The 17606-nt window shown below is 39.6% G+C and overlaps 1 protein-coding gene across 2 annotated transcripts; it reads left to right on the top strand.

Annotated features, from left to right (window-relative positions):
* Positions 1-303: 303 nt before the first annotated feature.
* LOC111337800 (uncharacterized) lies at positions 304-17492 on the top strand. Of its 2 annotated transcripts, XM_088725565.1 has the most exons (9): positions 304-462; positions 639-703; positions 2353-2516; positions 7233-7308; positions 8390-8457; positions 8853-8921; positions 10981-15656; positions 16116-16226; positions 16458-17492. In XM_088725565.1, exons 7-8 carry the CDS (start codon positions 11296-11298, stop codon positions 16201-16203), a joined length of 4449 nt encoding a protein of 1482 aa, XP_088581691.1. In that variant the 5' UTR covers positions 304-462; positions 639-703; positions 2353-2516; positions 7233-7308; positions 8390-8457; positions 8853-8921; positions 10981-11295; the 3' UTR covers positions 16204-16226; positions 16458-17492. The 2 variants fall into 2 exon arrangements, with proteins under 2 accessions (XP_088581691.1, XP_088581692.1); XM_088725566.1 differs by having other exon boundaries at positions 304-703.
* Positions 17493-17606: the final 114 nt, after the last annotated feature.

Below are 17606 nucleotides of genomic sequence, written 5' to 3'. Positions count from 1 at the left end.
TGAGATACGAAACTGTGTCCGCGTGCGAAAGTACTATGTTGAAATTTGTCGTGTTTATCACTGACACAAAATTTTCATGCCTGGTAGACTCCAACAGACATCTCTTCGAAGAAGATACCTGATGAATCATTCCTACTGATCAAAATAATAAAGGGTTTTTAACAGGTTCGAAAAAAATTTAGTAACTGGTTTAAAAAATATTAGTGCTCAAACACTCTACATAAAGAAATCATTCACTGTTTTGAGGCATTTCTGACGTTAGTTTTCATTTTCGACTAAGACTAAAGAGTAGATCGTGTTGGAAAATGAAACTTGTCTCCCGTAAAAATCTTAAAATAAAACCTATTTAAAGAAGTTTTACGCCTCTGTACGATTACTTGCAAACAAACATCCACTTCGGGTATCCAGATTTGTCTTAAGCGGCTGATCTTGACTGTGGGGTTCGCTAATTTTTGGCTCAAGGTCAGCTGGCAAGACTTTCTTCTTTAAAGTTTTTTTTTCAATTAGACTTTTTTCACAGATTTTAAAATGTGTAAATGAAGTATCGTGCTGGCTTCGTTTGTGCAACATAAAAACTTTTTGAGAAATCATTTTTCCAATGCTAATAATTTTTTGTTTTCGAACTTATCTGTTTTCAGGATATTCTGTCGCAGAACTCCAAAGCTTGAAGACATCATCTTTGTCGGACAACCGTCTCCCGAAAGTAAGTACTAATGAAGTATTATACCACACTCATCGACACATCATCATGTCCATTTCTGTTGCTGATGGAAACAACCGTCAATGAAAGAAAGATATCAGAGCAATATGCCATTTAAAATCTTTTTTCACATTCTAGTTTCAAAAAATATACATGAAGAAAACTATACTCAATCTTCGGATGCTGATTGAAGAATTGATCACTGCACTGAAAAAAATAAAAACCTTTATGGAAACTGGCTCGAACTGAAATGGCAGCTATCGTAATCAGTACCTATCAGACACGTGCTAGAGCCCAGTTGAAGCTTGGATTTTTCAAGTCTCATTAATTTAGCAGTTCTAAAAAGCAAAATTCAGTTTAGGTAATTATCATTCGTGAGATCGGGTATGAAGTTTAAAGGCGCGGGCTGTTGTCATCAAACGTTGCATCTCGTGAGGGAAAAATTCAGTTTCTCAGAATCAGATAACAAACGATCGAGGACCGTATGCAAACAAATTCAAACCGCTGTTTTTTTTTAACCCGCCGTGAACGGTTAAAAACAGATAACGGATAACGTTCACGCTTGTACTCCTTGCTCACCGACTGATCGTCATAGATTGACCACCGACGGAACTTTTGTTGCAGGATGTAGTTTTGGCCGAAGATTTTCTTTCGATTTTTTGATAAACGTTTTTATAGAAAAAAGGTGACTAAAACTGAATCGACTTAGTACCATTAATTCACTCATTCTCTGACTAGCTTGTACATGATAAGTCACTGAATAATATGAATGACTCAAATTGGAGAAAAAAAAAAACAAACGCACGGGTGATGAAGATGTAGAATGAGCGAAACATTCAAATATTGCACGAAGCGTTGCCAAGTGTAGCAAGGTGAATTTATAGTTGATTCCACGCCAAGTAAATAGTTTTATTTGTTGTTAAATCACAAACTAGAAATTTCAAACTATCTTGATATTCAGTGCGAGTGCCGGACATTGACATAAAAATGATTTCGATGGAGCGACAGAAGCAGTGGCGGCGAAAATAAGAATTATCTAAAGTGAGATCCGAGGCGAAATCAGAATGAACCGAAACTGAAAAAAACGTGACACCAACTGAAGAAAGAAATTATCAGCTGTTCATGATCTCTTGAACTGAAGCTAATATTGTGCGCAAGTGGTATTGAACTTACTCGCGCCAGTCCATCAGATGTTCCATTCTTTCATAAAGTGCTGCTGAATTAACGAACTGTAAATTATCACGACACAAGACTGCATAACTCGGTGAACTGGTAGTGCAAAAGACTGAATAAAACGAATCTGATTCGGTGGATCACTCGCCCGGGGTTAAGAATTTGGCGAAACCTCGTGTAGTTGTTGGTTGGCTAAAAGTCTCCCTCACCTCCGCGCCTGAGCTCGTCACACAACTAAGAAAAGGCGCGTTGCGTGACGAACTAAAACGAAAGCAGTCAAGTTTTCGATCATGCAGAAGAATGTTGTACGAGAACAGAAGGCTTACATGGTGTCCCTCTCCAAGCGATCATGTAATGTCAAAGCAAGTGGCACAAATTTCCATCACTGTGGGAAAACTTAATTTTTTTTACTATAATAGAACAAATTTTGAAATATTGGAGTAAAAACAGTAAATTGATTGTACATCATTGTTGTGCAGGAACCGTAAAGGAGCGGTACGTCCGCCAAGATGTAAACTCCCAGAAATCATGGCGGCGGAGGGGTCAATTAAGGATGACGTCACACCACCAGCCGAGGAAGAGCATAAAGAAAAAGAAGGAGAAGAAGTAATTACTCTTGATTTTGATGAAGAAACTTTGACAGGTGAGCTCAACGTGGGTTTTTTTTTTTTCTAAACTTGACATCATAATCTTGTTTGCTATCGAGCAACCAAAGAATACTTTGGCTTGGCTTATTTTTTGTTTAGCGTTTTTCCTTTCTTTTCGAGGTACCTTTAGGTAGCGTATATTTGTCTGATGGCACTTCTTAATGAAACAGTCTGAAAGGACGAAATTTGACATTTCACAGTATTTTGTTCGGGAGGTCGACCGCATCGTGTACCAGAGCTACTCCGAGCAGCTCTGGTTCACGATGCGGTCTGAAGGACGGCATGGTAAATCGTTAAGAATAACTAACTCTTGTTCTAAAGGCCTTAGCCTCAATCGACGACAGTTCTCTTTTTCATAAATGATGCTAAATTAAATTGTTTCGTTTCAGCAATAGTTGAAGTTGACCTGAATGAAGGTGACGACTTTCAATCAATCAATCAATCAATCAATCAATTTATTTAACGTGGTCAGAACGCTTAGCTAAAAGCTAGTTTACAGGTACGCCACGAAATAAAAAGAAAAAAGGAAATTATAAAGCCTTGTGAAGGTACATAAATTTAAATAAATTAAGAATTAAGAACTAGAATATGTAAAATGTAAAATGTAATCATTAAAAACAGGCTAATATTAAAATATAAGAATTTAATAATGTAGTCAACGAGTTGAAATATAATTAAAAATAGATCCTCACCGCGCTAGAGTCCCGTGAGATCTAATGTTTTTAAGTAATTTTTAAAACTAGTAAATGTCTGTATCTTTCGAGACTCGTCCGGTAAAGCGTTCCATAGTTTCGATGCAGCATATCTCCATGATCTTAACTCGAAGGTTGTTGATTTTACTTTTGGGAGGTCCAGTATTGTGGTGCCCCTAAGATTATAAGTGGAGCACCTAACTGTTATAAGATCACGTAAGCTTTTTGGTCCTGCATCACTAGTTAATATCTTAAAGACAGTGGACAAAATTTTCGCTAATCGCTGTTCACGAAGACTTGAGAGACCGATACGCTTACAAAGTTCCTCATAAGGGGAGGACTTATCTCTAAAAACAAAACGGAGCGCACGTTTGTTCACCAACTCTAACTTGTCAGCTGATTTCTTATTACAGAAGTGCCACGTTTCGGAGCAGTAATTAAAGTGTGGTAAAATGAAGGCTTTGTAAAGATCCCTTCTAGTCTCGAAAGACAACATTTTCTGCATCCTTTTTAACACAGCCACCTGTTGACTGACTTTTCTACATATTTTAGCAATGTGCTTTTCAAAATTCAATTTATCATCGATTGTCACGCCAAGAAGTTCCATTGTGTTGGATATGGGAAGTGGTGACTCCTCACACTTAAACACTGGTTCATCAGTTCCTTTGTGTTTTCCCAACACCATTGCCTGGTATTTTGAACTGTTCCTCTTCATACCATTACGCGCGAACCATATATCAGCACTAATAAGATCGTTGTTGATTGTTTCTTCAATTTTGGAGAGTTGATTGTCGGCGTAAAAGATTTGAGTGTCATCAGCGTAAGTGGACAGAGTGCACTTCTCGATGACATATGAAAGATCGTTCATGAAGATGTTAAATAGTAAAGGGCCGAGGATGGATCCCTGTGGTACACCATTGCAAATAGGTTGCCAATTGGACAGTGTATTCCCTAGTCTCACTCTTTGGAATCGATTTGATAAATAATCTTTTATCAGGGTGGTTGTTGCTTCATCTGCTCCATATTCTTTTAATTTCAAAACAATCAGTTCATGAGGTAAGGTGTCAAAGGCCTTGGACAAGTCCATAGAGACCAGACCGATCAATTTGTTGTTATCAATTTCTTTTTTCCATTGTTCGGTTAGACTAAGAAGTGCTGAGTCGCAGCCGTGATATTTCCTATAAGCAAACACATATTTGTGATAAATTTCTTCAAAATACGGGCTTATTCGGCAATGAACAATTTTTTCGAAAACCTTCGATAAAGCTGGCAGAATCGTTATCGGCCGATAGTTAGTTTTTAATAGGCTGCAGTCTTTTTTGAGAATTGGAGTGACCTCGCCAAGTTTCCACTGTTGTGGTATCTTGGTTGAAGTTAGAACATGATTAATCAGTGTACTAAGAGGGAAGCATAAAACATCCATCGATTCTTTAACTGCTAGTGGAGGGATCCCATCACATCCAGAAGCCTTGTTTGGAGCAAGTTTCCTCATTACTTCGTAAACTTCTGTTGGATTAGTGTTGCTTAGCGACACATTCGGCTTGCTTATTAAGTTATTTGATATGTGCGATAAATCTGCTGGATAGCCATTTTGATTTTGTTCTTTGGTACTTTGAGTACAGCTTGTGAAGAAATTATTTAATGTCTCGGTCACCTCTTGAGGATTCCTGATGATTTTGTCACCCTCCTTTAATGTTATTCCGCTATTGTCTACATTCTTTCGGGAATTAACATAAGGCTTGATGGCACCCCAAAACTTCTTTTGATCTGCATATTTTTCTGAACACAGCTTCTCAAAATGTCTACGTATAGATTTTCTCCTCATGCTAACTACTTTGTTGCGCACTAGACGGTAGCTCTCCCAATCACACTTATTACGTGATCTATTAAATTTTTTCTTAAGCCGTTTTCGTTCCATCATTGCTCTCCGAATTTCAGGAGTGATAAACTTCGATTCTGCTGAGGATCGTCGTTTGAAAGATCGCATTGGTGCATGGTCATCTAACACCTGGTTGTATAACGTCTCCCAGCACCAGTAAACATCGTCTATATCATCAAAAACGTATGCAGCATGAAAAGGAACTCGACTGAGATCTGTCTGAAAATCATCTCGGTTAAAGGTCTTGAATATCCGTTTCTTGACGACTTCGGCGTTAGCATGTAACATTTTAGTTTTGAGAACCGTGTAGACTAGCAGATGATCACTGATTCCTGTTTCGATAGCGCCAGACGATTTCATAAACATGGGCACATTTGAAAGAATGACATCCAGGCAAGAAGCTCTAGTTGTTGAAATTCTTGTCGGTTCTTTAATTAATGTGTCGAGGTCATAGATATCGCATATATCCAGAAGGCATTTGCCTTGGTTATTATTCATAAACGGATGAATTATGTCACAATTTAGATCGCCAAGACAAATCACGTTTACGCAGAGAGATATCGCTTGATCCAGGACTGTAGTCAATTCAGTTCTGAAAGTAGCATTGTTAACAGAAGGAGGCTTGTAGGCACTGATTAAAGCGAAGCGTCTTTGTCCGATGTGTAGGTCGAATAAGAGTGATTCCACTGATGTTGTAATGCTTTTCTTACATGTTGCGGCGATGTTATCGCGAATAAAGACGGCAAGACCGCCACCACCTTTCCTCCTGTCACGGCGAAATAACTTGTACCCATTAACGTGAAATTGAGAGTTAGGAAAGGATCGATCGATCTTAGTTTCCTGTATGGATAGAATGTCGAAGGCTCTGTTCGTTAGCCACTCCTTGATCTCCTCAAATTTGCTAGGTAAACTGTTTACATTTAGGTTGGCTATAATGCATTCCTTGCGATTTTCGTTTCTAATTAACTTCATGTCCGAAGGTTGTGAACTAAGGTCCAGCTCGGTTTCACTCGCACTTTCATGCGTGGAACTATTCAAGGTGGAAAAGAATGAATCGCTAAACCTCGGCAAGGCACAGAAGGAGCATATCCAGTCAACTGATGGATTATTAAGGTAGTACTGAAAGGTCCAGTTCGACATATTCAGACATTTTGCATGCGACCAGGTGTTGCAGTCAGAACATAAAATGGCGTCTTGATTGCTTCTTACGGATTTAGAACATTCACCACAAGGATATTTCGTATGCTTCGTTCTCGGACTTTGACATAAAAGGAGATTTTCTCAACGCCATTTACTTTTACACGGAAGGAATTAAAGTAAAATGTGGAAACAAAAAACTGAAGGCCACATTGTACAACCACAGGGCCACAGCACATTTTGTATTAGGTAAGGAGGGCTTAGTTCATTTAGGGCTTCATATCCCTACACTCTCTTCGTTTCTCTCCTTGTTAATCAGCCATACTGAGTCCTTGAGGTAGTTCCGAGCATCCGATTGTTTTGTATTTCTCCCACGAACCTTACGCCATTTTCCTCTGTCATCTCCAGCAGTGATGTCTGTGATCATTTCTCGGCCTAACATCTATAATTTGGGTTTTATCAACTGAGTTGATGATGATGTAAATTGGCCACTGTAAAGAGTTTCAAAGTTGGCGTTTCGAGCGTCAGCCCTTTGTAAGAGCAAATGAATCGTTATAGATCATTCGTTCTGACGAAGGGTCAACGCTCGAAACGTCAGCGTTGAAACCCTTAATGGTGGCCATTTATGTTATCAACTCAATTAATAAAATCCAGATTACTTTCTTCCACCGACGCAACACCACAGTTTCTTTAGAAACTTTCTCCCTTTATTCTAACATCTATAATGTTTCTTCGCTTTTCACTGCTGACCAAAACGACTTCATAATATAATCAAAGCTTATTAATCAGAGAAACTGATCATATGATGTTTGAAAACAAAACATCAGTTGAGTAAAGCTTTATACAGTAGATGGACCTGACTGGGAAGTGCGGTGTGACTCGTGTATCTCCGTCAGAGAGTCATCATTCAATGTACTACGATCACCGACCTACGCTCTCTTATCTCCTTTGTGTTTAGTTTCATATAAATACGTTTTGCTGATTAGATTACATTTCTCCCATAGGCAATTACCAGGATTCACTGAGCGACGCAACAGCCGCCACTCAAGTGCAACCAACATACCTGGAGGCAATTGTTAGGTAATTTGGTTTTCAGTGTTCTACCGAAATATTTAACAATGATTCCACGAGCGCGCGTTGGATATGAGATGATAGATAGCCAACGAGGCGCTACGCGCCTCGTTGGCTATAATCATCTCATATCCAACAAGCGCGAGTGGAATAATTGTTTTATTAAAAACGCCCCCAAGAAATTGTTATTTTGTAAGAAGAAACCGGATTTTTTAGCTCCCTTTTGATTTTAAGCTGACGCGTACGCTTACCATATTTGTAGATTATGGTATATTGGCTGATATACCATAATGGCTAAGCCAATAAAAAGTCTTGAATTGCATTATCCAATGATCCAGTTTTTAATAATTAACAATTATTCCACGAGCGCGCGTTGGATATGAGATGATATATAGCCAACGAGGCGCGTAGCGCCTCGTTGGCTATAATCATCTCATATCCAACAAGCGCGAGTGAAATAATTGTTTTAAAAAAAACATTAAATTAAATTATTAAATTTTATTAAATTTTTAGCTCCCTTTTAATTTTAAGCTGATATGTCCGCTTACCATATTTGTAGATTATGGTATATTGGCTGATATACCATGATCGCTAAGCCAATAAAAATTCTTGAATTGCATTATCCAATGATCTAGTTTTTAATAAAGAACAATATCCCACACCATATGATTTGGAATGTGGTTTACTCAGTGGGATATCACATGAGTGGTGAAAATAGTATAAGGTGCTGCCACTTTTCATACTTTTTCCAATTTTTGGTTTGAATTTCGGAGCAAGAAACTGAAATGAGAATATATGAGAATATATCGCTGATACACATCTTTTGAGGCAAAGTGCGCAGGAAAACTTTCTCTTTTTTCGGGACAGTTTTGAGAATCATCGTACTATTTACTTTAATTTTTGCAAACTTCATCTAACTGTTTCATAATTTGATAATTTTCCCTTGCAGCATGTCCTTTCCTTTTTCAAAAACCGACAAGGAAAGATGAGAGTTGCAAAAATTTCTCTTTTACATAGGCAAAAGAAAATTGTATTACAAAATTTTGTAACTGATTCGGTCTAAATGTGTTCCTTATGTTATTTTGAATAGGAGCAATTGCCTGTCTTGAGCTGAATGAGCCTGAAGAAGCACTCAGATGGTGTGTCAAAGGATTAGCCGTATCCTTTTGTCAAATTTCAAATAGAAAGAGCACGATATCTCTTAGTAAGCCAAGAACCTGAAGTGGAAACTGATGTCTATTTTTAGAACTTTTGGCACACACCCACACCAAATGGAAGCTATACGGAATATTGAAAACACCTCTCTTTTTTTAGAGAGAGTCCAAATGAAAAAGGCTCGCCAATTTTAAAGAATGAACCTCCCTTTTTTCTGATTTTTTCACTGATTACATTGAAAAAAATAAATCTGGGTATGGTGAAAGCCATAAGCCCGGAGCCCAATTTACTTTCCGATATTACTGCCTCTGTTTTAAAATACCCCAGATGCGTGATGTGGCTCTAATTGAAGCATCATTATTATTTTTCGGAATTATTTACATCTTAACTGTAGGAAGATCGAAAGAAACCATACCCTGCAGCACCTGAGATACATGTCACTTGAGGAATGTTTCAAGTCTGGCAATGTAAGTCCATGGTCCAGTAAACGGGTTTTTTATTTTCATCTTACCCTTATGTCGCGTCATGAAAAATCTAACATCCACTGAAATGGCAGACGAGAGAGCCTTGTACAGTGGAACCTCGATTTAACGAAGTGCCAAGGGACTGGGGAAATTGGATCGTCATATCGAAGAGTTCGTTATATCGAGGTTCTGAGGCATACATTTTACTGTAACTTTAGCGAGGCTGAAACTGTTTATCAACTTTACTGGTCTCATAAGTTATAAATATACAGAAATAAACGAAATAAAAAAAGAGAAAAAAAAAAAGAGGACCAAATGGGATTGCGCGAATGGAAACAAAATCCCATGCGAGGCGCAACCCGAAATCTAAAACGGAAAAATATATATCCGATAAAAAACTAAAATTTAATTTAAATAATTTAACTATGATTAAATTTAGATAGTGTACAGTGCAGTGCAAATAAAATCAGTCAGATAGAAATTAAGAGCGATGGATGGCAAGGGCAGTTACGGGAGAGAAACCAGGTGCAGGACATCTCAATATTATAAGTAGGGTCCAGTAAAGTAAAATAAGTGGCGCGCAGAAAATATTTAAAAATACTTAGACTCGAAACATTGTCATGAGAGGCGAGATTACAGATAATGTTCTAGGGTTTAACAATTCTATTAAAAAAGGAAGACTGAAAAGTTGCAGTTTTACAGTAAGCAGGTTTTAGTACGAGAGTAGGGTTCTTAGAGCGAGATCGGTCATGTGTGACAAAAGTAACATGCCTATCAATATTTAAGTCGGTATGTCCAGAAATGCATTTATAGAGAAAGATATAACGAACAGAAGTATCGTTCGTTATACCGAGGACTTCGTTATATAGAGGTTCGTTAAATCGAGGTTCCACTGTATACTTGTAACATGTTATGCCCAGTGGGGAGTCAATGGTAATGACATTGCAATTGAGTCTTTTCTACCAAAGTGAAAACAAATCAGTCGTGCATTGGTGATGATTATTCTGTATTGTTGAATGGCAACTATCATCCTGGATCTCTCCATCAATTTTTGAAAGCTTTCGAGCAATATTAACGAGGTGGGTTCCAAAAACCTGGAGAATTTCTAAAGTTCCTTCAGTCGATTTTTTCTTTTATTACACCATTTTGAAATCACTGGCGGTCCCTGTAATCTGATTGGCTCTAATTGGTGCGATTTATTCACGAATCACACTATTTTTTGCTCTAAATTGCATCATTTTACGCTTGACTGAGTTTTTGACACATAACATCAAAGTCTTTGTTTAAAATAAGATGTAAAAGCGTTTCCGGTTCCACTTTTTATTTAAAAACCGGCTCAGTACTGCATCAACAAAATATTTGAATTGACCAAGTCCTGTATTTGGGCGATTTCAAAATGGATGTAATAGAGTGGTAATTGAACCTCGTGTCATGCAATTTTGGTCTGAAATCATAATTGTGATTTCAAATCGAACGAGCGCTGCGCGCTCGTTCGATTTTGAAATCACGCGTATCATTTCAGCCCAAATTGCACTCCACTCCGTTCAATTACCATTATTTATAATGCTTGTTTGGGTTGAGAAAAAGAAACTGAAGAAAACAATTATAGTTAATAATTCGGTGAAACAGTTATAGAAAAAAAAATAGAGCCATGATTAATGTCCACATGTCCTTTCCAATGACTTTTGGTTAACATTTTCGTGCTCCTTTACCCTTGAACTGAGCAAAGTACAGTCTTGCTGACGAATGATGATCATTCAGCAAAAAAAGAAAACTTAATGTGCGGTTAAAAGCCTAATATGAAGCGAACTGCAAGACAGTGCCGAGAAAAATTATGTCATAATATACATTATAGTTGACGGTCCAATGGTAGGGGGGCTTTCCATTCACGAAACATCTAAAACTGGAAATCACAAACCTTTCCCAACACGAGTAACAAAATTATGAGATAAACAGCAGCGGTACAGGTATAAACACTGCGTACAGCAAAGAGAAGCAAACATTAAACCAAGCCAATTACGCAACTTTTTATGTATTTCTCTTTACACTTTTTAAACCTAAGACGGAGACAATCATCGAGATTATAAACCAAGACCTCCACAGTGCAAAAGAACTGGTAGACAGGGCAGACGAGGAACTTGTCTACAACATTCTTGGCTATGCTTATCAAAAGCTGGATGCTTTCAGTCAAGCCATAGAGTGCCATGAACAAGAACTTAGTATTGCTAAAGAACTGGGAAACAGGGTAAGCCAGCTAAGGGCCTACATTAATCTTGGTTCGGCTTATCACGAACTGGGGGATTTCAATCAAGCCATAGAGTACCACAGATGAGAACTTAGTATTGCTAAAGAGCTGGAAGACAGGGCAGACGAGGGAATGGCCTACAACAAAATCGGCCGGGCTTATCACGAACTGGGTGATTTCAATCAAGCCAAAGAGTACCACAGACGACATCTTACTATTGCTAAAGAACTGGGAGACAGGGCAGACGAGGGAATGGCCTACAAGAATCTTGGCTTGGCTTATCACAAACTGGGTGCTTTCAATCAAGCCATAGAGTACCACAGACGGCATCTTAGTATTGCTAAAGAGCTGGGAGACAGGGTAGACGAGGGAAATGCCTACAACAAACTCAGCCGTGCTTTTCACGAACTGAGTGATTTCAATCAAGCCATAGAGTACCGCAGACAAGATCTTAGTATTGCTAAAGAACTGAAAGACAGGGTACACGAGGGAGGGGCTTACGATAACCTTGGCTCGGCTTATCACGAGGTGGGCGATTTCAATCAAGCCATAGAGTACCACAAACGACATCTCAATATTGCAAAGGAACTGCAACACAGGTCATGCGAGAAAAATGCCTACAACAAAATCGGCCGGGCTTATCACGAACTGGGTGATTTCAATCAAGCCAAAGAGTACCACAGACGACATCTTACTATTGCTAAAGAACTGGGAGACAGGGAAGACGAGGGAATGGCCTACAAGAATCTTGGCTTGGCTTATCACAAACTGGGTGCTTTCAATCAAGCCATAGAGTACCACAGACAGCATCTTTGTATTGCTAAAGAGCTGGGAGACAGGGCAGACGAGGGAAATGCCTACAACAAACTCAGCCGTGCTTATCACGAACTGGGTGATTTCAATCAAGCCATAGAGTACCGCAGACAAGATCTTAGTATTGCTAAAGAACTGAAAGACAGGGTACGCGAGGGAGGGGCTTACGATAACCTTGGCTCGGCTTATCACGAGGTGGGCGATTTCAATCAAGCCATAGAGTACCACAAACGACATCTCAATATTGCAAAGGAACTGCAACACAGGTCATGCGAGAAAAATGCCTACAACAAAATCGGCCGGGCTTATCACGAACTGGGTGATTTCAATCAAGCCAAAGAGTACCACAGACGACATCTTACTATTGCTAAAGAACTGGGAGACAGGGCAGACGAGGGAATGGCCTACAAGAATCTTGGCTGGGCTTATCACAAACTGGGTGCTTTCAATCAAGCCATAGAGTACCACAGACAGCATCTTTGTATTGCTAAAGAGCTGGGAGACAGGGCAGACGAGGGAAATGCCTACAACAAACTCAGCCGTGCTTATCACGAACTGGGTGATTTCAATCAAGCCATAGAGTACCGCAGACAAGATCTTAGTATTGCTAAAGAACTGAAAGACAGGGTACGCGAGGGAGGGGCTTACGATAACCTTGGCTCGGCTTATCACGAGGTGGGCGATTTCAATCAAGCCATAGAGTACCACAAACGACATCTCAATATTGCAAAGGAACTGCAACACAGGTCATGCGAGAAAAATGCCTACAACAAAATCGGCCGGGCTTATCACGAACTGGGTGATTTCAATCAAGCCAAAGAGTACCACAGACGACATCTTACTATTGCTAAATATCTGGAAGACAGGGCAGACGAGGGAAATGCCTACAAGAATCTCGGCCAGGCTTATCACACACTGGGTGATTTCAATCAAGCCATAGAGTACCACAGACAGCATCTTTGTATTGCTAAAGAGCTGGGAGACAGGGAAGACGAGGGAATGGCCTACAACAGTCTTGGCTCGGCTTATCACGAGGTGGGCGATTTCAATCAAGCCATAGAGTACCACAAACGACATCTCGATATTGCAAAGAAATTGCAACACAGGTCATGCGAGAAAAATGCCTACAACAAAATCGGCCGGGCTTATCACGAACTGGGTGATTTCAATCAAGCCAAAGAGTACCACAGACGACATCTTACTATTGCTAAAGAACTGGGAGACAGGGCAGACGAGGGAATGGTCTACAATCATCTTGGGTCGGCTTATTACAACCTGGGTGCTTTCAATCAAGCTATAGAGTACCACAGACAACATCTTAGTATTGCTAAAGAACTGGGAGACAGGGCAGGCGAGGAAACGGCCTACAATAATCTTGGCTGGGGTTATTACAAACTGGGTAATTCAAATCAAGCCATAGAGTACTTCAGACAAGATCTTAGTATTGCTCAAGAACTGGGAGACAAGGCAAGTGAGGGAAGGGTTTGCCATTACCTCAGTATGGCTTATTACGAACTGGGTGATTTCAATCAAGCCGTGCAGTACGCCGTGCAACAACTTAGTATTTCCAAAGAACTGGGAGAAAAGCCAGGCGAACAATCGGCCTATATGCACCTTGGCCTGGCTTATTTCGAACAGAGTGATTTCAACCAAACTATAGAGAGCCACAGGCAACAACTGAGTATTGCTGAAGAACTGGGAAACACGGCAGCTGAGGTCTACTTTTATCTCGGCTGTGGTTATTGCGAGCTAGGTGATTGCAATCAAGCGATCAGTTACGCCAACCAATGTCTACGTATTGCTGGAAAACTGTCAGAAAGGTCATCGGTCTTAAGAGTCCTTGGTCTTAGCTATATGAGAATGAGTAAATTTTTTCAAGCCGTGCAGTCTTTCCAAGAATTTCTTGATATCGCTAAACACAAAGGGAACAGGGAAGAAGAAGCTGACGCCTACTCCCTCATTGGAACTGTTTGTGCAGAACGGGATGATTTTAACCAGGCAACAGAGTATCTTGAGAAAGCACTTACCGTTGCCAAAGACCTGAGAAACCAGGCCATCGAGGCACAGGCCTATGAGGGTCTTGCGGTTGTTTTCAGAAGAAAAGGTGACTTTGAACGAGCCATCGAGTATCTTAAGAAATGTCTTGCCATTGGTCAGGAAAGGGGGAAGAAATTAAACGTAGGAGCTTCATTAAACAATATGGGTTTTATTTATGAAAGCTCTGGAGAACTGCATAAAGCGGTTGATTATTATCAACGTAGTATTAAACTCTACGATGAGTTGAGAGTTCTGCAAGCTGAGGATGCGTTGAAAATTACCTTCCGTGGTGCACGTCAAGTGACTTATCATTCACTCTGGAGAACTTTGCTAAAGCTGTCAAAAATCGACGAGGCATTGTGTGCTGCTGACCAAGGACGAGCCCAAGCCTTAGTAGACCTCATCAAAGTGCGTTACGGCTCAGAAATGTTAGCTTCTGGAACAATTGAGGCTAAATCATGGATCTCTGAAATGTCCAGTGATGTATCTGGTCCGAAGCTCTTTATTGCACTGGAAGGAAACACAGTTAATCTGTGGGTAATAGGCAAAGACAGAAATATAAAGTTTGCACAGAAAGAAGTGAGATATCTCCTTGGAGATGCGACCGCTTATTTGAAGATTTTAAGAGAGAAGGCTTATGAAGAAGTACGACGACGATTCCGGGTAATCTGTGAAAACCGCACTTTAGATGAGACCAGCACCGAAGAAGAATTGCCACCCGCCGAAAAAAAAGGTGAAGAAAAAGAAAACCCATCACAGTCTGACGAAAACCCCTTACTTCTCTTGCATGAGTGCATCATAAGTCCCATTACAAATTTCATCGAAGATGGCGAGTTGGTTATTGTTCCCGATGGTCCACTGTGGCTCGCCCCTTTTGCTGCATTTCTGGATTCCGAGTCAAAGTACCTCAGTGAATCCATGAGGATAAGGTTTCTACCATCACTGATGTGTATGAAACTGATCGATGCCTCTCCGGAAGATTATCACAAGAGTGGGGCTCTGCTCGTTGGGGATCCATGTATGAAAGATTTTACCACCTTGCTCGGGGAGAATAGATTTCCTTCCTTGCCATCCGCTAAAAAGGAAGTGGAGGTGATCGGAGAAATGCTCGGTATCCAGCCACTCACCGAGAAAGATGCAACCAAGCCTGAGGTGCTAAAGAGAATCGGCTTGGTTGCTGTGGTGCACATTGCTGCTCACGGAGATATCAAGACTGGGGAAATCGCTTTGGCTCCAAATCCAGTACGAAAATACAGAAAACCAGAAGAAAAAGATTACATGTTAACTATTTCCGATGTAAAGGCGGCGAAATTGCGTGCAAAACTTGTTGTGTTAAGTTGTTGCCACAGTGCACAAGGTGAGGTGTCAAGTGAGGGTGTGGTCAGCATTGCACGAGCTTTCCTCGGTGCTGGTGCTCGTTCTGTTCTGGTCGCACTCTGGGCAATTGATGACGAAGCCACCATGGAGTTTATGAGAAACTTCTACAAACATCTAAGGGATGGAAACAGCGCCAGTGAGTCACTTAACGGGGCGATGAAATGTCTGCGCGAATCAGAAAAGTTCCATGCACCGCGATTCTGGGCTCCATTTATGCTCATCGGTGATGACGTCACGATAGATATTGGAGAAATCAATAAAGAATTGTGAGTGCCAATTTAAAAATGACTTCAATAACTACACATTCACATGTGAAATACCTTTTAATTAGTAAACTGTTCAAGAGGGTAGATTAGATCCCTTTCTTAAGAATGATAGAGGTTCACACATTACGGCACTTATTATTTGGTGTAGAAGACACAGTTGACGAAAAACATTAGGGTACATGCAAAAGAACGAGAAAAACCACGGAAACAAGAGGTCAATGAGGCGGTGTATTATTGGCGATTTCGTCTTAGGTCTTCTACACTAGGGAGCCGGCATTTTAAATTAACCTGAATTTAATTCCTCGAGTTATCAGATCTGTTTTGCTAGTCTTTAAAAAAGTCATTGTGCCCTTTCAGCGTATAAACAAGGCTTACGAAACAAGAGAGCCAGCGTTTACTTCCTACGTGTTTTCAAGTGACTTGTTCAGCTCGATTACTGTAATTTCCCTTTAATTTCAGGTCTCAAGAAGAACAGGTATCACCAGCGGAAGTCAAGGCTCAAGATGAATTTGAACAGGTGCCACAAAATGAACTTCAAAGCGACTGATGATGATTTTAAATACGATAAGAGTAAGTTTCTCGCATCGAGGGAACTGAGAGTTTGATTAAAAACTGTGAACTTTACATATGGATAAGTTAACAGGGTCATATTCCTTAAGTTTTAATGATGTGAAAGTAAAAACGAAAGCCTGATTCAAGTTTCCAGTTGCAAACTCAGTCATCAGAAAGCCAGCGTGTACTTCATACGTGTTTTCAAGTGACTCGTTCAGCTCAATGACTGCAATGTCCCTTTAATTTCAGATCTCAAGAAGAACAGGTATCTCCAACGGAAGTCAAGGCTCAAGATGGAACTTGAACAGGTGGTGGCACTGATAAAATGAATACGCCGACGTCCAAGCGACTGGTTAAAAATTTAAATACGATAAGAGGAGGTTCTCGCATCGAGGGATCCGAGAGTTTGATTAAAATCTATGAACTTCACACGTGGATAAGTTAACAAGGTCATATTCTTCAAATTTTAATGAAGTGAACATAGAAACGAAAGCCCAATTCAAGTTTCCAGTTGCAAACTCAGTCATCAGCTTTTTTTGCCTTTTTCCTTTTTATTTTTAGGAAATCGGAGCATATCAGATATTATATACGAGTTTATAGCCAATTTAATTGATACTTTTTAATCTTTTAATGGAAATTGACTCCTGTTGCTTAACTCGCAATAATCCCGCACACCAATTGTTAATTACCTCCAACCACACAAGTTGTGATGATGAGGATGGCGGCTCATTTCTTAGCGATTTTCTGAGTATGGTTCTGCTTTAACCTCAGGTGTTAAATACATGTACATATTTCAAAGTTTCAATCTGAGAAAATTTCTGAGTAGGGCAAAACAAAATTAGATATCATTGATAATAAAGCAAAAGTTTCTGAAATTTTCAACCTTTTACTTTTGATTTTTTCCCTTGTGGGAAAAGTGTGATTGGTTGCATAGCAACAGTTTTCAAAAAAACAATTTTTTCTTCTAGATACACATATTTTACACTAACTGTTTAAATTTCCTCTTTGAAACTATTGAGACTATCTAAACAAGGAGAGGTGTGGTTTCATGTGGCTGCCATGAATTAGCCAAATAAAGTTTAACTCATATTGAAGCAGTTATAGTTGAAACACAATTTTTTTTAATGGTAAACTTATTTGTTTTATATTCATATAGAAAGCTTGGCAGATTGAAGTGAAGTAATTTTTTTTCTATCACTAATCTTTAAAAGCATTATACCAGTATGCTAATAAATTGATAATAATAAGAATTGTATAATAAATTTGACAGAGACTTCCTGAGCACATGAGGCTGTCAGTATAGTGGTGTAATTAGTCTTCATCTTTGGTACACCTAACATCACTATGCACCCTTTACACACAAAGATCAGTATGCATATCCTCCATACTGTTCTCTAT

This window comes from Stylophora pistillata, chromosome 6 (genome assembly GCF_964205215.1).
Source record: "Stylophora pistillata chromosome 6, jaStyPist1.2, whole genome shotgun sequence".
In the NCBI taxonomy this organism is placed as follows: domain Eukaryota; kingdom Metazoa; phylum Cnidaria; class Anthozoa; order Scleractinia; family Pocilloporidae; genus Stylophora; species Stylophora pistillata.
The sequence above is the reverse complement of the archived record's forward strand: the minus strand, read 5'-3'. Positions and strand labels throughout refer to the sequence as shown.